Source organism: Plasmodium cynomolgi, chromosome 9 (genome assembly GCF_000321355.1).
Source record: "Plasmodium cynomolgi strain B DNA, chromosome 9, whole genome shotgun sequence".
NCBI classification, from domain to species: Eukaryota; Apicomplexa; class Aconoidasida; order Haemosporida; family Plasmodiidae; genus Plasmodium; species Plasmodium cynomolgi.
This window is the reverse complement of record NC_020402.1, coordinates 1069708-1087644: the sequence shown is the minus strand read 5'-3', so window position 1 is coordinate 1087644 and position 17937 is coordinate 1069708. Positions and strand designations below refer to the sequence as shown.

Below are 17937 nucleotides of genomic sequence, written 5' to 3'. Positions count from 1 at the left end.
TGTATGTTTTTTTATTTCATTTTGTTATTTTTTTTTTTTCTATATTTTTTTTTTTTTTTTGGAGGGTCTGTCGAGGGGAAGGCGACCTTACTTTTGATAATCCACCGCACCGGGGGAAAAGGCAGGAAGAAGGGATCTATTGTCACCACCTCTTTGGCTGCCCTCACATCACAACAGGGACACGGGCATACGCAGTAGAACACAAGGTCACACACCCGTTGTGCGCGCAACACTGCCAACACGAGTGTAGCGGGTGCCTCCCTTCACTATTAAGAGGAATAAAATTTGCGTTCCCCCTCTCTCCCGGAATTATCTCAACCCATCGAACGTTTCTCTCCTCCCCGAAAAATACACATGACGTGGAGAGGCCCGTCGCACATGATTAGTTTTTCTTAGAGCAACTGCTTTGCAAAAGGAACACGTGAAGTAGGTCAACCAAGGGATTTAATCTCCTACCCCCTTATTTTATTTTTTTTCGTTTTTTCTTCCCATTTACTTCCCATTTACTTCCTATCTACTTCCTATTTACTTCCTATTTTTTTTCCCCCCCCCAAATGGCATTTCCCCCCAGTGTAGCCTCTAATGAGTGCAGAGTTGAATAACCTTATTTGTGTTTCCCCCACCGCACGATAGCAAATTTAAGAACAGGGCACTTAATCGTATAGAAAAATAAAGGATCACCACAGACTTGCGTGCCTGGGTTGACCGAAGGAGAGACGTAACAACAAAATGGGAGGGGGCAACATGAAGGAGACAAATCCAAACTCGGAGGATGCAGATAGCGGCTTGGCCTTCTTCAGAAATGTAAACTCGGGATGAGAATGTGCATCTAGTGTAGCCTCTTCCCCAGCGAGTGAACTTCTCCTAGTGTGCTCGTAGTTCCAATCCTACACCTTCAACTTCCCTCACCAGTACTATCTCGTTATGTTTCCGCATCCCCCCCCCACAGATGTATGATAAGTACAGAGATGCATTCCTGAGCCACCTGAACGAGTACTCATTGGAAGAAGAAATAAAGGAACATATCTCGAAGTATTACAAGCTGCTGTTTGATTACAACTGCTTGGGTAGGTCTTTCCCCTTTTTTTTCGTCGTGTAGAATAGAACGTGGCGGAGGGGTGTTCGTGGTGTATAGAGGTGAAAGGAAAGACTCCTCTCTGTTCGTAATGCGATACACAACCGGATAAACGGAGACGAGGGAAGCGTACCTATCACCACCCGATTAACTCACACGCTCATTGCTCTCTCTCTCGCAGGGGGAAAAAACAACAGAGGAATTTTAGTTATTCTCATTTACGAATATGTCAAGAATAGAGACATCAACAGCAGCGAGTGGGAGAAGGCAGCCTGTTTGGGTAAAGACAGATGAGTCTGTCGTGAGAGGCCTACTTAGCAGAATTTGAACAGGGCTCCTCCGTTTGATGACTCCACAAATACAAAGTCGTGTCAAGGGAAGCACCCTTTCGAGTAGAGAAATAGAGGCCTTCCGCTACAATGAGCATTATTTGCGCGTTTTCTCCTCCCCCCCTCTCCGCAGCGTGGTGCATAGAAATCCTGCAGGCATCCTTCCTAGTGGCGGATGACATCATGGACAAAGGAGAGACGAGAAGAAACAAATACTGCTGGTGAGGAGGAGAGTGCATAGGTCTACATGTCATGTAGATGCGTCCATTTGTTTGAACTTTGTTTGTACATCAGAATGCGTTTTTTTTTTTTTTTTTCTTGCTGTTGTTGTTGCTGTTGCTGTTGCCCCAACGCAGGTACCTCTTAAAAGACGTGGAGACGAAGAACGCCGTGAACGACGTTCTGTTGTTGTATAACTCGATTTACAAGTAAGAGGCCTCGAAAAGGATCATCGGGAAAATGGCCCATGGGAATCACATTACCGCATTTGGCCAGAAGGCATTAATAGACGTGGATTTCGTTTTCTCGGCCCCGCACCCTTTTTCTTACCATTATTATTTTATTATATTTTATTATATTTTTTTTTATTATTTTTTTTCATTATTTTATTATATTTTTTTTTATTATTTTTTTTTATTTTTGCTCCCCCCCAGGCTGATCGAAATATACCTTCGGAACGAGAGCTGCTACGTGGACATCCTGTCAACCTTTAGAGACGCCACTCTAAAAACAATAATCGGACAGCACCTCGACACGAATATCTTTTCGGACAAGTACTCTGATGTGCACCGAGAAATTAACGTTAATAATATAAACGTACCTGAACAACCAGTCATTAATATTAATATGATTAATTTCGAGATTTACAAAAATATTGTTATCCACAAGACTGCCTATTACTCCTTCTTTCTTCCCATTGTTTGTGGTCCGTGCGGTGGGAGATTCCCACACAAAGGGGGGCCCCGACATACATGTGTGTCCTTACCCCTTGTGAGGAAGACATAGCCCATGGGGAGCACAGCTCAGCCCATAAAATCAGCTGATTTGTGTCTCTCCGTCGTGCTACTCGTCACGCGTCACTCGTCACTCACCACTCGTCACTCCCCGCCTCCTGCGCAACTCACCACCCCCCGTAGGCATGCTGCTGGCCGGAATAGCCATAGACAATTTGATTTACAAAAAAGTTGAAGACATCTCCATTTTAATGGGAGAGTACTTCCAGGTGGGATTTGTCAAACGGCTCAGTGGAGAGGAGTAGTGGATGGGGAGAGGTCACCCTGAGGAGGAGGTGGCTTCCCCGCGATGAACCCTCCCACAGTTACGCATCATGATGGGACATAATCGCCTGCGCGAAAAATGAAAAATAAATAAAAAAAATAAATATATAAAAATAAATATATAAATAAATAAAATAAATAAATAAATAAACACCCATCACACCGCGGCGCAGATCCATGACGACTATCTGGACATCTTCGGAGACAGCACAAAGACAGGGAAGGTCGGCTCGGACATTCAGAACAACAAATTGACGTGGCCATTGATAAAGGTAATCCGCGCGGAGAGGTGGCAAAAAGGGGAAGGGGAAAAACGGAGCGATGAGGAAAAAAAAAAAAAAAAAAGAAAAGAAAAAAATAAAAAAACGCACACCTTTGTTCCTCCCAACCCACTCTTCACTCACCACCCCTTCTTCCCTTTTTTTTTTTTCCAACCGTGTAGACCTTTGAACTATGCTCCGAATCGGACAAAATCAAAATAGTAAAAAATTACGGCAAGAATAACTTAGCCTGTGTAAAAATAATCGACAGCATTTATGAGCAGTACAAGATTAAGAAGCACTACGAGAATTACGAAAAGGCTCAGAAGGAGAAAATATTGAGGTAAGCGGGGGGAGCGGGGGGATCGGCGGGATCGGCGGGAGTGACTGCACACGGTCATTCCTGGGTGTGTGTGGGCGTGATCACACGCCACCTCGGCGCTCTTCCCCTGAGGGTTAGTCCACGTGTACGTACACGTTTGCACCTACACTGTTGTGGCTACCCTGTTGTAGCTACACTTTTGTGGCTACCCTGTTGTGGCTACACTTTTGCGTCTCCCCCGAGGCACAGCGATAATGATCTTCCGTTCATTTCCCCTTTTTTCCCCCCCTCCTTTCCAGTGCCATAAACGAGTTGCAGCACGAAGGTATGCCCCCTTCGTCATGTCCCCTTCGTCATGCCCCCTGCGTCATGCCCCCCGGATAACCATTCACTCGTTTCGTTGGAGTGTCCCACGCCACTGTTCATTTTTTCCGTTCCATTTTTCTTCCCCCATTTATGACCCATATTTAAAAGCCCCCTTTTATCGTACCTCTCCACCTGCAGGGATAGAATACGTACTGAAGTACCTCTTGGAAATTTTATTCACTGGTGCATAAAAATGCGCTTTATAGGAATGGTCCTTCAATCCAAAAAAAAAAAAAAACTCCACTCAGAGGGGAAAAAACAGAGTAAATAAGGAAAAAAAAAAAAAAAATGGTGTATGTACAGGAAATGGCTCCCTCCAGAAGTGGCCCACCCAGATTTATGCATTTGTGCATGCTCAGGTGGGTGGTGCTCTGAGATGACTCTAACGATTTCTCCGAGTTATGACGCGGTGGGGGGTGCTATCACATGGTGTGGCGGTACATGATGTAGCGGTACATGGTGTAGCAGCACATGATGTAGCAGCACATGATGTAGCAGCACATGATGTAGCAGCACGTGGTATCTTCACACATGGTGTGGCGTCACCCATCCTGCCGCCTCTCATTGTGTGTGTTTCATCGGTGTCCTTTTTTTTTTTTCCCATTGACAAAGTGACTAGCTAGCAGCTTCGTTCACTCCACGTAACGAGCACACGCAACGAGCACACTTAACTTAACACACACGTAACTTAACACACACTTAACTTAACAGATCATCGGATGTTCTTCCCCTGGGGGAGCAGATCATTTTTATATTACACCACGTAGTGTATCTACATTTTTACAAAGAAATTATGACAAATCTGTATGGAAAAAAAAAAAAAAGGGAAGATGCCACTGCTAAGTCTACACGTATATACACACACATGCAGACAAATAAATATCTGTGCTTCTTCTTTTAAACCCTAAACTGTAGATATCATTTTACATATTGAATTTTTTTTTTTTTTTGCAAAGTGAACCCTAATTGTTACATGGTGGGAAGGGGCATTCTCAAGGACACAGTCCTCGATCGTGAGCGCAGCTCTTCCTCCGGTTTATCTGACCGGGAACCAATTGTTGTCTCCATTTATCGTGAGCCGTTGTGCAGTAGGTAGTAGGTAGTAGGTAGTGGGTAGAGCGCAAGGGGGGGAAGCCCAAATGGCACATGTAAACGCTTGAGGACACGTTTGCGATTTTTTCTTTGCTCCGTTTTGTTGCTTATGTAAAGAAGTAGGGGTGGGGTCCTCATGAATTATCCTGCCTCCGATTGTTCTATTGGAGCATCCCGACCTGAGGTCCTTTTTGAGGCGTGGCTCTTTTTTAAGTACCCCCACCCTGTAGAAGCAGCACCACGTCGAGACCACAGCTCAAGGCAGGGGTAGCGGGGAATCCACACGCAACCAAGCAGGGAACCCGCTCCTCACTTGCGCACTTTTGACACTTTCGAACTGTTCACACTTTCGAACTGTTCACACTTTCGAACTTCCGTCCTGCCCCCTGAACCTCCAACCATGGACATCGAGAACGCCAAGAAGCACCTGAGCGACCTGCAGAAGGAGCGGAGGAAGAAGAAAATTTCCCTGCCGCGTGTTTTGAAGGGGAAGGTAGTCATCAGGGAGGAGCACCAGGAGGAGCGGCAGGAGGAGCAGCAGCAGGAGCAGCAGCAGGGCGCAAGGGAAGACGCGCTGGAGAAGCACTTCCCCCACATGCTTAAGAAGCCCGTGATTTACTTATGCGCAGAGAATGGAGTGGCTGGCGGAGGGGCTGGCGGAGTGGCTAACGCGCTGACTAACGGCATTAACAAGAAAAAATCCTTCGACGAAGCAGACTCGACCAAACTGCTAGACGAGTCATGCTCAGGGAGGAACTACACAGAGAACTCTACACTCCAGGAAATGCTGGACATGAGCACACAAAATGGGGAGACGTTAAATATGGGGGTGCTATTCACGGGTTTGCCAGCACCAGGAGGACATAATATCGTATGTGGGATGCTAGACAGTCTGAAAAAGAAAAATAAAAAAAACTCCTTGTTTGGATTTCTACAAGGATTTGAAGGTGTAAAAAACTACTCCTTTATGGAACTGAAAAATGAATATATTAGTATGTTCCGAAATAGTGGAGGATTCGATATGCTGAAAAGTAGCTCGTTCGATTTTTTAAGTGAAAATGGAAAAAAAAAGTGCTTTAAGATTTGCAGGCAGCTGAATTTGGCGGGACTGATTATCGTAGGGGGGGTAGACAGTCAAAGACAAATCACCGAGCTAGCGGAGTACTTCGAGCAGGTGCACTTTCTAGCGGGGGGTGCTGTGAATGAGGGTGAAGGTGAAGGGAGTAAACAGAATGGAGAGGCGGGAGAGGAGGATGATGACCCCACGTACCAAATCGTGAGCGATCTGAGCGATGAAGAAATAAAGGCCAAGTATCCCAGAACAGGAAAGAAATCAAGTAGGAAAAAAACCTGTATCGTATGCGCACCGAAAAGTGCACACAACGAGATGGAGACCAACCTAGTCGAATGCTCACTCGGATTTGACACCACCATTTTTACCTACTGTCAGTATATTAGCTACTTAACCTCCCATGTAAGAACCTATCAGATCGGGTACCATTTTGTTCGGGTTATTGGGAACACCTCTAGTCATGTGGCCCTCGAGTGCTTCCTACAAACTAAGGCAAACATAGTACTAGTTAGCGAAGAAATTAAAAAGAAGAAAAAAAAACTAAACGATGTAATTGACTTCATTGTCCACGTTGTCCAAAAGAGGTATGACCTGTTCAGCAAAAGGTATGGCATTATCATCGTACCTGAGGGGCTCCTGGGGAAAATTGGGGAATTTAAAAAAATGGTTAGGGGGCTCCTCTGGGCCAGGAAGCAGGTGCAGACTCTTCAGAGCGCACCGAATGTGGACGATGTGGGAAGAAGGATAGTAGCCCAGTTTTATGCGCACTGTGAGGAGAGAGCGGAGAGTGCGGCGAGAGCGGACGGAGCGGGCAGTGCAATCAGCGAGACCAGTGCGGGCAGTGCAATCAGTGAGACCAGAGCGGACAGAGCGGACAGAGCGGGCAGTGCGGACAGTGCGGAACTGTTCCGCTCCCTCCCCGCCTTCTTCCAGAAGCACCTCCTGGAGGAAATTCAGTCGGAAAGGTTCAAGGTATGTCTCCACCCCGCTCGTTTTTTTTTCTCCCATCCGATTGGCTTATCCCCAGGGGGAAGAGGTGGCGTTTGCCACATGTTTGTAAATTCCCCTTTTGCGTAGGGAGCACCCTGTTGTGGTTGCATGCACCTGCTCGTGTGTGTCCCGTCCCTATATGTCATCACCACCTCGCTTCCTCGCCATCTCGCTCCCTCACCACCTCGTTTCCTCACCACCTCGCCTCCTCACAACCTCACTCCCTCACCACCCTGTTCAGTACGCCCGCCTCAAGACAGAAGAACTGCTCCTATCCTGCGTGAAGAAAAAAATAGAGCAAACGCAGATGAAAGACATACACTTCGTCTCGCATGCATACACGAACGAGGTCACCTGTTCCCTACCGTCCAACTTCGACTGTGCTTACAGTTACCTCCTAGGCATGGGGTGTGTAGAAATAGCCCAGAATAACTACAACGGGTATTTCTGCTCCATCAGGCAACTAAAAAATTTGATCCTCAACGTGGAGAAGGTTCAACTCGTGGGGATACCCCTGTGCAGTTTGTTGAGAGTGAAGGAGGGGAAGAAGCTGAAGTTGGTGCCAGAGGACGGGTACTATCAAACTGGTTCTGTAGCGAACCTGAGGGAAGATGCGGAGCCCCTCGAAAAGGCGAATCACCTCAAAAAAGCGGAGTCCCTCGAAAAGGCGGAGCACCTCCAAAAAATCGTCTTCGTTAAAAGGGCAAAAGTGAACCTAAACGGTGGGTATTTTCTCACTTATAAAAAGCACCGCTCTGCGCTGCTGTATTCAGACGCGTATCGAACCCACGGGGGGATTCAGTTCGAGCGGTGCGTGGCAGACGATGGCGAGGAGCACTCGGTGGACTCCCCCAGTAAGGTTAACAAGCTTTTTTCCAATTCGTTTGCGACGTGGGATTCCAAGTGGGGGGAGCTGTTCAACCGGGTGAACTTCACCGTGTCGGGACTGAGCGGGGGGTACTTCTCTGCGGGGCATTTCTCTGCGGGGTACTTCTCTGCGGGGTACTTCCCTGTGGGGCATTTCTCTGTGGGGTGCTTCCCTGGGGGGGGCGTCTCCGGCGTCGAGTCCAGCGGCGTGGAAAGCAGCGCGCAATGCGGCAAGGCGCTTACCCCATGCTGCTCCGTCCCAAATGGGGTAGCTCTGGAGGGTAGCCCGCATAGCACCGCCAACTGCACCGCCAACTGCAGCGCCTCCCCCCCGGTGCTTCGCTGCCCCTCTGAAATAGAGCGGGCCCTGAGCAGGACGCCTGTTAAGTTCAACACCGACCTCATGAGACACAACAGCGAAGTGGTGTACGTGGATAGCCACTTCGAATCGAAGCTAAATTACACCCCATTTGAACACATACACAAGATAACCGATTTCTATGTAGTTAGAATCCCCCAAGTGAATGCTAAAGGGAGAAGCAGATATATCGACTCCTCCATATCGGAAAAAAAAAACGTAGGAGTTGTTATCCTCTCACATAGCGTTCCAGGCGTTAATAATATTATAGCAGGACTACATGAACGACTCTCCATGAATAACATAAAACTGATTGGTTTTGTGAAGGGAATAAAAGGACTACTCACTAACGAAACGTATGTAGTTAAAGATAGCTATTTGAATAATTGGATCAATTTAGGAGGAGCTCCCCTGTTGGGGGTACAACTCAAATGGAGAAAAAACGACACAGAAGTAGTATGTGTGAACGACTTAATTGAGGAGAAATACATTCACGAGATAGTGAGCAATTGTAAAAAAAATAAAATAAGCAACTTAGTCTTTATCGGAGATGAAAAAGTAATTAACCTTATGAATATCCTGAATGATAAATTTATGAAAAAGAAAATTGATCTAAAAATAACAACGGTTCCTGTGTCTCCATACAACAGCTTCTTCAGAAATTTGATCGAATGCAGTATCGGGTATCACTCCATGGTTCATACAATAAGTGATATGATTGGGAATTTGCAAAGCTGTGCTGTGAATGCAAGTAACTATTACTACTTTATTAAAGTACCCACTAACATGTCCTCCTTGTCTTTACTTTCCATCCAACTAGAAACACATTGTAATGTGTGTCTAGTGGGGGAATGCATAAAATATCAGATGCTCAGTTTGCAGGAGTTGGTCGAGCAGATTTGTTTTATTATTATTGAGAGAATTAATAGGAAGAAATTTTATGGTACCATTTTGTTTAGCTCCAATTTGCTCCTGAACATCAGTGACTTTTCCCGCCTGGTTGCCGACGTGGAGGAAAACGTCCAGGAGGGCGACGAGCTGGACCGGATTATAAACGAGGCGCACCTCCCGGAGGGGTGAGCAGTGCAGCGGTTCTAGCCCTCGCTGTAGGGGTTCTAGCCCTCGGTGTATGGGTTGTGGACCCTCGGTGTATGGGTTGTGGACCCTCGGTGTAGCGGTTGTATATCCATCGCTCCGCCATCACTTTGCCATCACTTAACTGCCGCTTCATCGCGTAACTGCCGCTTCATCGCTTAACTGCCGCTTCATCGCTTAACTGCCGCTTCACCGCTTAACTGCCGCTTCACCGCTCCCCCCTTAGCAGACTGACCAAGGAAAGCGCAGACCTGCTGCGCATCTGCACCAGGTCCGTGAAGGAGAAGCTGCTCCGCAAGGAGAACCGACACGATGACGAGGTAGACTCTAACTTTGAAGAAGTCCTCATACAGCAAATCAAAAAACACATAACCCAACTAATGGAACAAGCCAAGCAAAACAACGAACCATATTCCTTCGATGAACACATGAAATACGTGCACACTAACGTCATGGCAAAAAATGTCAAGCTGTACAGTGACCTAAACTACCTCCAGCATTTTAATTGTGTAGTTAAAAATATAAATCGAGAGATAAACTGTTGCATCCCAACTCACTTTGATAATTCTCTCGCATTTTCACATGGACTGCTGGCTGGGATTGCCATAGAAAATGACTTAGTCAATTACGTCACCTCTATTAGGCACCTACATTTGAATAAGAAAAACTGGAGCAGCTCTCTCTACCCCGGTTTCTACTTTGTGAATCGAGATGACGAAGGGGGGGTAGCCGGGGTAAGGCCTGCGCCATAGCGGAACGGGTGGTGCACACCACGTAATAGATGTGCATCAGTTAAGCATTCTGTTAAGTTGCTTGGCTGGCTTTGTCCGAGCGCCCTGCGTAGAAGCGCGCCCTGAGTAGAAGCACGCTCGACTTGGTTCTTCCGATTGGTTCATCCGGCTTGTTCATCCAACTTGGATCATCCTTCTCACCTCGCTTTTCTCACCTCGCTTTTCTCACTTCGTTCTTCTCACCTTGTCCTTCTCCCCTTGTCCTTCTCACCTCATCCTTCGTGCTTCTTCTTTGCCCCCCTTGCAGTACCCCTACGCCGCGCCCGTGCCCGTGTCCGTGAAGTCGAGTCAAATGGCCACCATCAAGCATAATGCGGAAACGGTACGGGGAACAGCGCCTGCCCAATTTGACCCCCCACTCGCGCAGCGCATAGAGGTGTATAGAGGCAGGCGACCCCCTGAATAGAGATACCCTCGCAACGACACAACACAACACGACACCATTACAAACCCACACGTGCCACCAATTCATTTCCCCCATTTGCAGTGGGCGTACAACGACTGCTACATCTTTGTCGGGCCGTACCAACATGAAGTGAACACAGACAGCCCAGGGTGTTCCTCGCACATTTTTTGATGCTTAGAGGGGCTTCACATATGGGAGGAGACAAACACATCCACTCCGGGTGAAATGCAAAAAGGGTGACGACCCACACAGGAACACTACCACACAGAAAGACTACCACTTTTTTTTATTCCCTCCCTCCCTTTCGGGTTAATACAAATGGGGGTCACTCTCCGCGAGGTGAACGTGTCCCCCATATGCCAATTCAATCTATTGAGAGATACATAAAAGTTGAATAATTATTTAAAAATCACATGGAAAAAATGGAGCCCGCGGTGAAAAAAAAAAAAAAAAGGAAAAAAGAAAGAAAAAAAAAGGAAAAAAAAGGAAAAAAAAAAAAAAAAAAAAAATACTCAAGGTCTGCACAATTACACACAACGTGCGCAATCATCTGAATGCGCTGTATTGTACATCCTTTTCAGTTCTGCAAAAATGGGGGAATGCTTTTTTTTTTTTTTTTCCTTTCCCGTGGTGTGTGTCAGTTCATTTTGTTATAACTGCCACTGCAGGATGGTCCCCTGGGTAGATGGGAAAAATAAAAAAAAAATTTTACTCTATTCACTACTAGTTATAGTCCAACTGTTCAGCTCCCGTTCAGAAGAGACTCACAAGAATGTTGCTTAAGTGGCTTATGCGACACCTCCACATGTGCATACATCGCTGTCGGTACGCTCATATAGAGATAAGGTGGCCGCTTCTGCGAAGACAACCGCTAACCCATTGGTTACCCTCATGACGTAAAGCCGTCCTGTCCTTTCCGCTAAGGTGCTCATCCAACACAGTGTATGTGTATGACCTAATTTTTTTTTCACTTCTTCTTGGGGGAAGGTAAATTAATACCCAAGACTCGGTTCAGCTTCTGAATTATGACATTATTGGGGATGGCCTTTCCATTCTCATACTCTTTTATAACGGATTCACTTTCGTTGACTAGTCTAGCTAGCTGAGCTTGTGTTAGTTTTTTGTTTATCCTAGCTTGTTGTAAGGCTCTAGAAAAAACCGGAGTGACTCTGTCGATTCTGAAGTTTTCTGTTTCCTGTTCTATTTTGGCTTTGTTTTCTATTATTAAATTTCCTTTGCAAGATTTGTTTTTTCCTCCAAGGAATTTTTTCTCCACCTCTACATCGATGCCTAGCTTTCTCGCCTCCCCTATATTTTTCGGCTTCGGCTTCTTCTCCGTTTTGTGCCAGATGACGGGCTTCAGGTCTTGGTGGTCCATTTGGAGAGGGGTAGTTAAACAGGGAAGTTACTCGGTGGAATAACACGGTGGAGTTACGCGGTGGAGTTACGCGGTGAAGCCACTCCGCGGCAGATGCGTCCTTCTTCGGGGTATCCCTCTGAGGGGCACGTCTCCCCCCGCTCGCAGATGATGTGTGCTTCGTACGCGACGGGCGATGCGTTGCTCCCGGTGAGTTTTGCCCGCACGCAAGCAGCCCTTTGTGGTATGTCCCTACCCCTACGTATCGCTCAAGTCGCAGAAACAACCCCCAACGACTGCGCAAGGCGGGAAAACTCCCTACTACTGAAAGAACTTGGGGAGACTATATCCTCTCTCGGGTTTGCAGTACACGTAGATGTAAGTCCCTTCGAGAATCAATTTCTTCCCCGCTGTGTTTTGAGTTGGGTTGCTTCGATTCACCTGGGTGGTTAAATCCACTCGCCGTTTTCGCTTCTAATTTGAAGTGTTGTAAATTGGGTAAGAAAAAAAAAAAAAAAAAAAAAAAAAAAAAATTTTTTTTTGCATACATTTTGGTGCATGTGAGGGGATTTTTCCGTCACCCGGTTAAAGCATGGCCACATTTCCGCCACATCTCCCCACCTTCCGCTTCGTTTCATCTCCATCGCAACGTAAGAAGGCAGTGACCCATGGAGGACCCCCGCGCAGTTACACAACTTGCAGTGCCCTACCGATTGAGTAACTTCTGTAAGCGCAACTTTTTTTTTGCCGCCACGTGGCACTGTATAGCTTCTCGCACGCACGTTGCTACATTGGTCAATTTTACTCGACAGTTTTTTTTTTTTTTTTTTTTTTTTCCTGCGGTGAGGAAAACATACAAAATTGGGAACTGTGTGTTTGTGTGAGCTTATTCGATACGTCGTCCCCAAGTTGATGAAGGGTATCCCCGCGCCGCACGTCAGCCCTTCCTATTTTGGGAACTCGCATCAAAGGCCCCACGCCGAGTCCCCCACGCCGAGTCCCCCACGTCGAGTCCCCCACGTCGAGTCCCCCACATCGAGTCCCCCACGTCGAGTCCCCCACGTCGAGTCCCCCACATCGAGTCCCCCACGTCAACCGCCACAAGTTAGCACTTCCCCTTTTGGAAGCGTGCGCGCCGTTTCGCATCGCGGAGGAGTGCGAGAGTCCCCCCGAAGGTAGTCCCCCGTGTGTACTACATGCGTGCTATCTGCGTGCTGTTTGCCCGTTATATGCCCGTTATCTGCGTTTCACCTGCCCACGCGTGGTGAGGTTTGTCCCCCCTGACTCGAAGCTCCACCACCAACCGTTCGGAAGCACCAAAACAGCACACACATAGTGGGCATCCCTCCCCCCCCCTAGACAGCTTAATGAACTGCTTCTTTGCGCTCTTCTGCGTGTATTGTTCCGTATGTCTATTCTTTACTTGCTATAATGGCGTGCGATTTAGAAAAAATTGAGGAAAAGGAGAGGGAGCGGGAGCAGCCCAATGTCGTCATTCAGCTGAATTCGCTAGGACTTGACGAACTGGTATCACTGACGTTGAAATTGGAAGAGGTATGATCATGTGGACTCTCTCCTTGGGGAGGTTACATTGGAACTCCCCACATATGTGTGTTTTTTTGTTAACTCCCTAGTTAAGTGTCCTCTATGAGAAGAATGCACCAAATGGCTCATCATCAAATGGTCAAGCATTTGCATTTATGTGGGTCTCCCCCTTGTTCCTTTTTTCCCATTACCTACCACCTCTCCCCCCCCCTCAGGAATGGAAGCTAATAAAAAAGAATTACGCTATCTTGGAAGGTGCAGTGGTGACATATGACAAATGCAAAAATTGTGTTGAGCAACTAAACCCTACCAAATTTGAAGCAAAAAATTTTAATGCCTTTATGAATGAGTTGGAGCGATCAGAATTGATCAAACTTTGCAACAAGGAACAGACGGCTGGCAGGAGAATACTCAGCGAAGGTGAAGAGTCCCAAGCGAGGGACAGCCTGCAGCAGCTCGATACCCTGATTGACAAGATCGAGATTAACAAGAAGGATGCAGAGACGGAGAAGAAGGCGCTGGATGTGCACATCCCCCTGACGTCCCTGGTTTACATCCCGGGTAAGGCTGATTAGCGGCTCAGCGGGTGCGCAGCGGGTGAGCAGCGAGGGAAGATCGCGGCGTCTCTGCACCAATTCGCTGCACCGCGTAACCGCCTTACCGCTTTGCCGCCTTACCGCCTTACCGCCTTACCGCTTAACCGCTTAACCGCTTTGCCGCCTCCCCCCACAGGCAAAATCGTCGACACGGAGAATTTCCTCATACGCATGGGGACGAACTACTACGTGCAGAGGAACGCCAAGCAGACCATCGAGTATTTTAATAAGAAAATAGGCAAGCTAAATGAACAAATAAAAAAGCTCAAAATTACCATCATAGAGAAAAAAAACGAAATAGACCTTTGCAAAAATTACATTCAGCTGAAGAGGCAGATGCAAATGACTGCCGGGGGAGGTGCCACTGCGGGTGGAAATGTGAACGTGCAGCAGGCCACTCCACGCGCTGCCAATCCGTAGAAGGCGTGCAGCAGGCGGAACGCCCTTTTTTTGTTAGAAAAAGGAGTTGCTCGATTCTGCTCCAATACAACCACGTGGTCACTTCCAAACGTCTATCCCTACGTCAGCCTCATTTTGACGAGCAATAGTTTGTACCACGGGGTGTTTGTTTCGCAAGGTGTGCTTGTCCCCAGGTGTTGTGTTCAGCTGCGCTGTGTTGCGCTAACTCATTTTACTATCTCATTTTACTATGTCTTTTTTTTTTTTTTTAATTCACCACTCATTGTTGGATGCGCGCGGAAAGGCGGCATCCACCAAATGTGCAAGCAAACGCATTCCGTAAAGGTGCAAGAAAACGCATTTCGTAAAGGTGCAAGCAAACGCATTCCGTAAAGGTGCAAGAAAACGCATTTCGTAAAGGTGCAAGCAAACGCATTCCGTAAAGGTGCAAGAAAACGCATTTCGTAAAGGTGCAAGCAAATACACATGATTATCCTGCGCAGTTAGGAAAAAAAAAACCCTTCCTTTGCGTAAAACACGTTCTTTATCATCCCAACGTGCTCAGTGACGATGTGCTTCAGCATGAGAGTTACGTCGCTTCTCGAAAGAAATGCAGAGTACACACGTAACACACTTTCGGAAAAGTCGTGACAACATATCGCTATGTTGGTAAAGGCATGAATTAACGATACCCAAAATTTCACCTCCGTGTAATCTCCCCCACAGAAAAAGGAATGCAAAGTGACGTAATACTTTTCAATATCATCATAAGTGACATCCATACGTTTCGTATTCTCCGCCACTATCTGCAAAACTTTTTCACTCACTAAGTGGTAGTACATGGAAGACTCATTTTTCAATAACTGCAGAAACTCGTCCTTAAGCAGGATCAACAGACTTGGATTGTATCGAACTGATTTATTAACATTTTTGAGCATCTCCTTTATGCTTTCCTTATTTAGTATGTCGAGAATTTCGGGGCAAGCCAACTTGAGCAAAATGATTTTGGTTAGTTCGTGCCTCCAGCAGGGGGAGCTCCCACTGCCTCTTTCTCCGCTACTCCCACTGCCTCTTTCGCCGCCGCTTCTACGGCCACTTTCACCACTGCTCAGCACCGTCTCGAAGTAGGCCCTGAAATATTTGTGCATGTTTTCGCGTATGTCCTGCATGTGCCGCTTGTTCTTCGCGTCTCTGCAGAGTGTATGTGTGTGGTTGGTGGGGGACAGTGCAGATGAGCTTCGCTTCGCTGCGCTGAAAGTGCGCGTATATCAGGCGGAAGGGGAAAAAGTGCACTCATGCGGAGCGCCGTGCGCCCAAAGAAAACGCCTACCCGAGAACTGTGAGGCCGTCTAAGTCCTGGATGAGCACCGCTGCGTGGGATAAGGTGTTGGAAGGGGCATACAGTGATGTGAAATGTGTGAGAAGAAACAAGGGATGGGAAGTTGGAAGAACGGGCTGCAGCGTGCGGAGGACATACTACCACATGGGGAAAATACCGCCTCTATCTGTCCAACTCGAACATGCACGAACGAACCTTTTTTGTGGTCCCCCCTTAAATCGCTACCCGTGTGAGGGAGTCTGTTTCCTCCTTTTTGTGAATTCAACTCTGCGTCCCTTTCCTGAACATCAGTAAGTGGATTAAAAAAAAAAAAATGCTATATGCAGGTTTAGGGTTCAGGGTGGACGTAGTAGATAAAAATTTTCGAAGTCTAGTAAGCGATACACACACAGGAGGAATTTCTTCTCCTCCTCTATTTTCCCTTGGGGACTCCACCTATGGACGGAACAATTTTTTTTTTTTCCGCTGTGATACCACTTTATCCAGGTCCACTAAAACAGGGGCGTACAGAAGGAAGCAAAAAACGTCCTTGTAATTACTCTCATAGAGTAAGCAAGGCAAAAGGGCAATTAAGTCATGCTTGAAAATTTGGTGGTGAAAAAAATAGGTCTTCAATATGATGGAGCAAAATTTTTTAAAAAAAAATTTCTTCTGATCAAGAATGTTAACATTCCTCATGATGAAATCAAAAAAGGTGACGGCTGGAAGGTAGCTTTTAAATTCTGTTACAAAATGGGTAAAGAGGTAATTAGACACTTGGAAAAATTTCTCGGGGAAGGAGAAAAATAAAATAAATTCTGCCATAGGGATGATGATAGATGTGTTCATGTGAGCTGCAAATTTCTTTTTAACATCCTTTATCAATTCATAGCAGCTGTTGATAAAGTTACCGTTCAGCAAACATATGTGTTTCAATATGGTTATACTATGGGTGATGAAACAGGTGAAGTAATTCCTCCTCATCTCAACCGAGCTGCTTTTTTTCTCCCTTTCAAAAATCTCGTAATATGTATTTATCATATATTTTACATATAAGAAAATCCCCTTGAGGAAGTCTACATCGTAGTGCTTCTCAATGGTGCAGCACAGGGTTGCTTCTTCCTCTGTTGCTACGTTGTAGTGTGTGCTTCCCCTTTTAGGTGTGGTTAATTTTTTGATTCCTTCCCCTTTGAAGCAGTCCCCTTTGAAACAGTCCCCTTTGAAGCAGTCCCCTTTGAAGTAGTCCCCTTTGAAGCAGTCCCCTTTGAAGTAGTCCCCTTTGAAGTAGTCCCCTTTGAAGTAGTCCCCTTTTCGGCTCTCCTCTGCGAACTGTTTATTACCCACATTTTGTTCACCCCCCCTCAGATGCTCACTAATAATGGCATCCTCATTTTTTCCAAAGTAGGCACTTAAAATATTTCTACTAGCAGTATAGAGAATTAGGTCATTCACGTATTCCTTTTTCGTTTTTGATTTCTTCCTGCTCATTCGTTTCACCAGGAGCTTCAACCGAAGTTGGTCTTTCTCCTTTTTCCTGCAGAGTGAATGGACCGAATGTTACCAACTTGCATTGTGGAGTAACTCGGGGGCAGCGCAATTCTTTTTGGGAGGGCGGAGTGGTACCCCTTTCGCTGCGGCTCTCCATTTAATGATAGCAGCTGGTGTGTGTGTGTATGGGTATGTAGGTACATGCACATTTGCCTGTATGCACCAAATTGTTCATATTTGTGTTGGCCTCCCCAAGATTTGCATCCATCACCATCCCCCCCAAGAGGGACACGTAGAGTCAGGACTCTCCCCTCCTTGCAGTACCTCTCCCTCAGCAACGAGACGTAGTCCTGTCTGATCAAATCAGCTATCACAGAAAAGAAGAAGCAACTCATCTGTCTTTCGACGTTTATAGATTCGTTTTCTTCCACTAGAAAGTGGAAATACTTTGTTGCTTCGGTGAAGGAGATCGTGCGTTCTACTTGGCCGACCTCCTTCTTCCCCTCATGTGCACTCCCATCACTCAGCACACACTGGTTAAAAATATATTTCAAACATCTCATTTTCGTTTCAAAGTCGTTCGAACTGAACAGCAGCAAAGCTATGTACACATTTTTGTAAGCGCTCTGTGATATTTTAAGGAGGGAAAAAAAACTGCTGCTCAAATTTTTCTCAACATGTTGTGCCGCCAAAATGTAAAAAAAAAAAGCGGAGTTATTTCCTTTCCAAATATTTGGATAGCAGGAAAAAAGTTCCATTGTATCCTTTTCAATTAGCCTTATTAAATTGACCATTAGGATTTTTTCTCCATTGTTCGTGTGACTTTCGCTGTCCACATGGACAAGCAGAAGGCGAAGAATGGCCTTTTGTTTTTTACTTCTCTGCTGCAAATTTGGAAAAGAAAAGCACAAGGAGGGGGGGGGGGGTTAGGGAG

The 17937-nt window shown here is 46.3% G+C and overlaps 6 protein-coding genes across 6 annotated transcripts in view; 3 read left to right on the top strand and 3 right to left on the bottom strand.

Moving 5' to 3' along the window:
* Positions 1 to 729: 729 nt before the first annotated feature.
* PCYB_093470 (farnesyl pyrophosphate synthase) lies at positions 730 to 3820 on the top strand (the record flags this gene model as incomplete). Its single annotated transcript, XM_004222461.1, has 11 exons — positions 730 to 804; positions 950 to 1067; positions 1257 to 1355; positions 1538 to 1625; positions 1761 to 1832; positions 2058 to 2338; positions 2541 to 2626; positions 2855 to 2953; positions 3124 to 3284; positions 3563 to 3588; positions 3768 to 3820. 11 exons carry the CDS (start codon positions 730 to 732, stop codon positions 3818 to 3820), a joined length of 1158 nt encoding a protein of 385 aa, XP_004222509.1.
* Positions 3821 to 5121: 1301 nt separating this feature from the next.
* PCYB_093460 (ATP-dependent phosphofructokinase) lies at positions 5122 to 10471 on the top strand (the record flags this gene model as incomplete). The annotated part of the gene is made up of 6 exons (XM_004222460.1): positions 5122 to 6765; positions 7025 to 7637; positions 8010 to 9084; positions 9333 to 9837; positions 10142 to 10216; positions 10382 to 10471. The coding sequence occupies 6 exons, from the start codon at positions 5122 to 5124 to the stop codon at positions 10469 to 10471; spliced, it is 4002 nt and encodes a 1333-aa protein (XP_004222508.1).
* Positions 10472 to 11267: 796 nt separating this feature from the next.
* On the bottom strand, positions 11268 to 11678 carry PCYB_093450 (multiprotein bridging factor type 1; the record flags this gene model as incomplete). The annotated part of the gene is made up of 1 exon (XM_004222459.1): positions 11268 to 11678. One exon carries the CDS (start codon positions 11676 to 11678, stop codon positions 11268 to 11270), a length of 411 nt encoding a protein of 136 aa, XP_004222507.1.
* A 1410-nt stretch (positions 11679 to 13088) lies between these two features.
* Positions 13089 to 14218, top strand: PCYB_093440 (prefoldin subunit 5; the record flags this gene model as incomplete). Its single annotated transcript, XM_004222458.1, has 3 exons — positions 13089 to 13211; positions 13418 to 13763; positions 13935 to 14218. 3 exons carry the CDS (start codon positions 13089 to 13091, stop codon positions 14216 to 14218), a joined length of 753 nt encoding a protein of 250 aa, XP_004222506.1.
* Positions 14219 to 14702: 484 nt separating this feature from the next.
* Positions 14703 to 15567, bottom strand: PCYB_093430 (hypothetical protein; the record flags this gene model as incomplete). The annotated part of the gene is made up of 2 exons (XM_004222457.1): positions 14703 to 15448; positions 15528 to 15567. Coding segments are annotated over 2 exons (783 nt in total), but the record flags the coding sequence as incomplete, so codon positions are not given.
* A 404-nt stretch (positions 15568 to 15971) lies between these two features.
* Positions 15972 to 17937, bottom strand: part of PCYB_093420 (hypothetical protein) — a gene marked incomplete at both ends in the record, with an annotated part of 2278 nt that continues 312 nt past the window's right edge. Inside the window, 2 exons of the mRNA XM_004222456.1 lie at positions 15972 to 17049; positions 17211 to 17887. Coding sequence (XP_004222504.1) covers positions 15972 to 17049; positions 17211 to 17887 — 1755 coding nt within the window. The remainder of the gene's footprint in view (positions 17050 to 17210; positions 17888 to 17937) is intronic.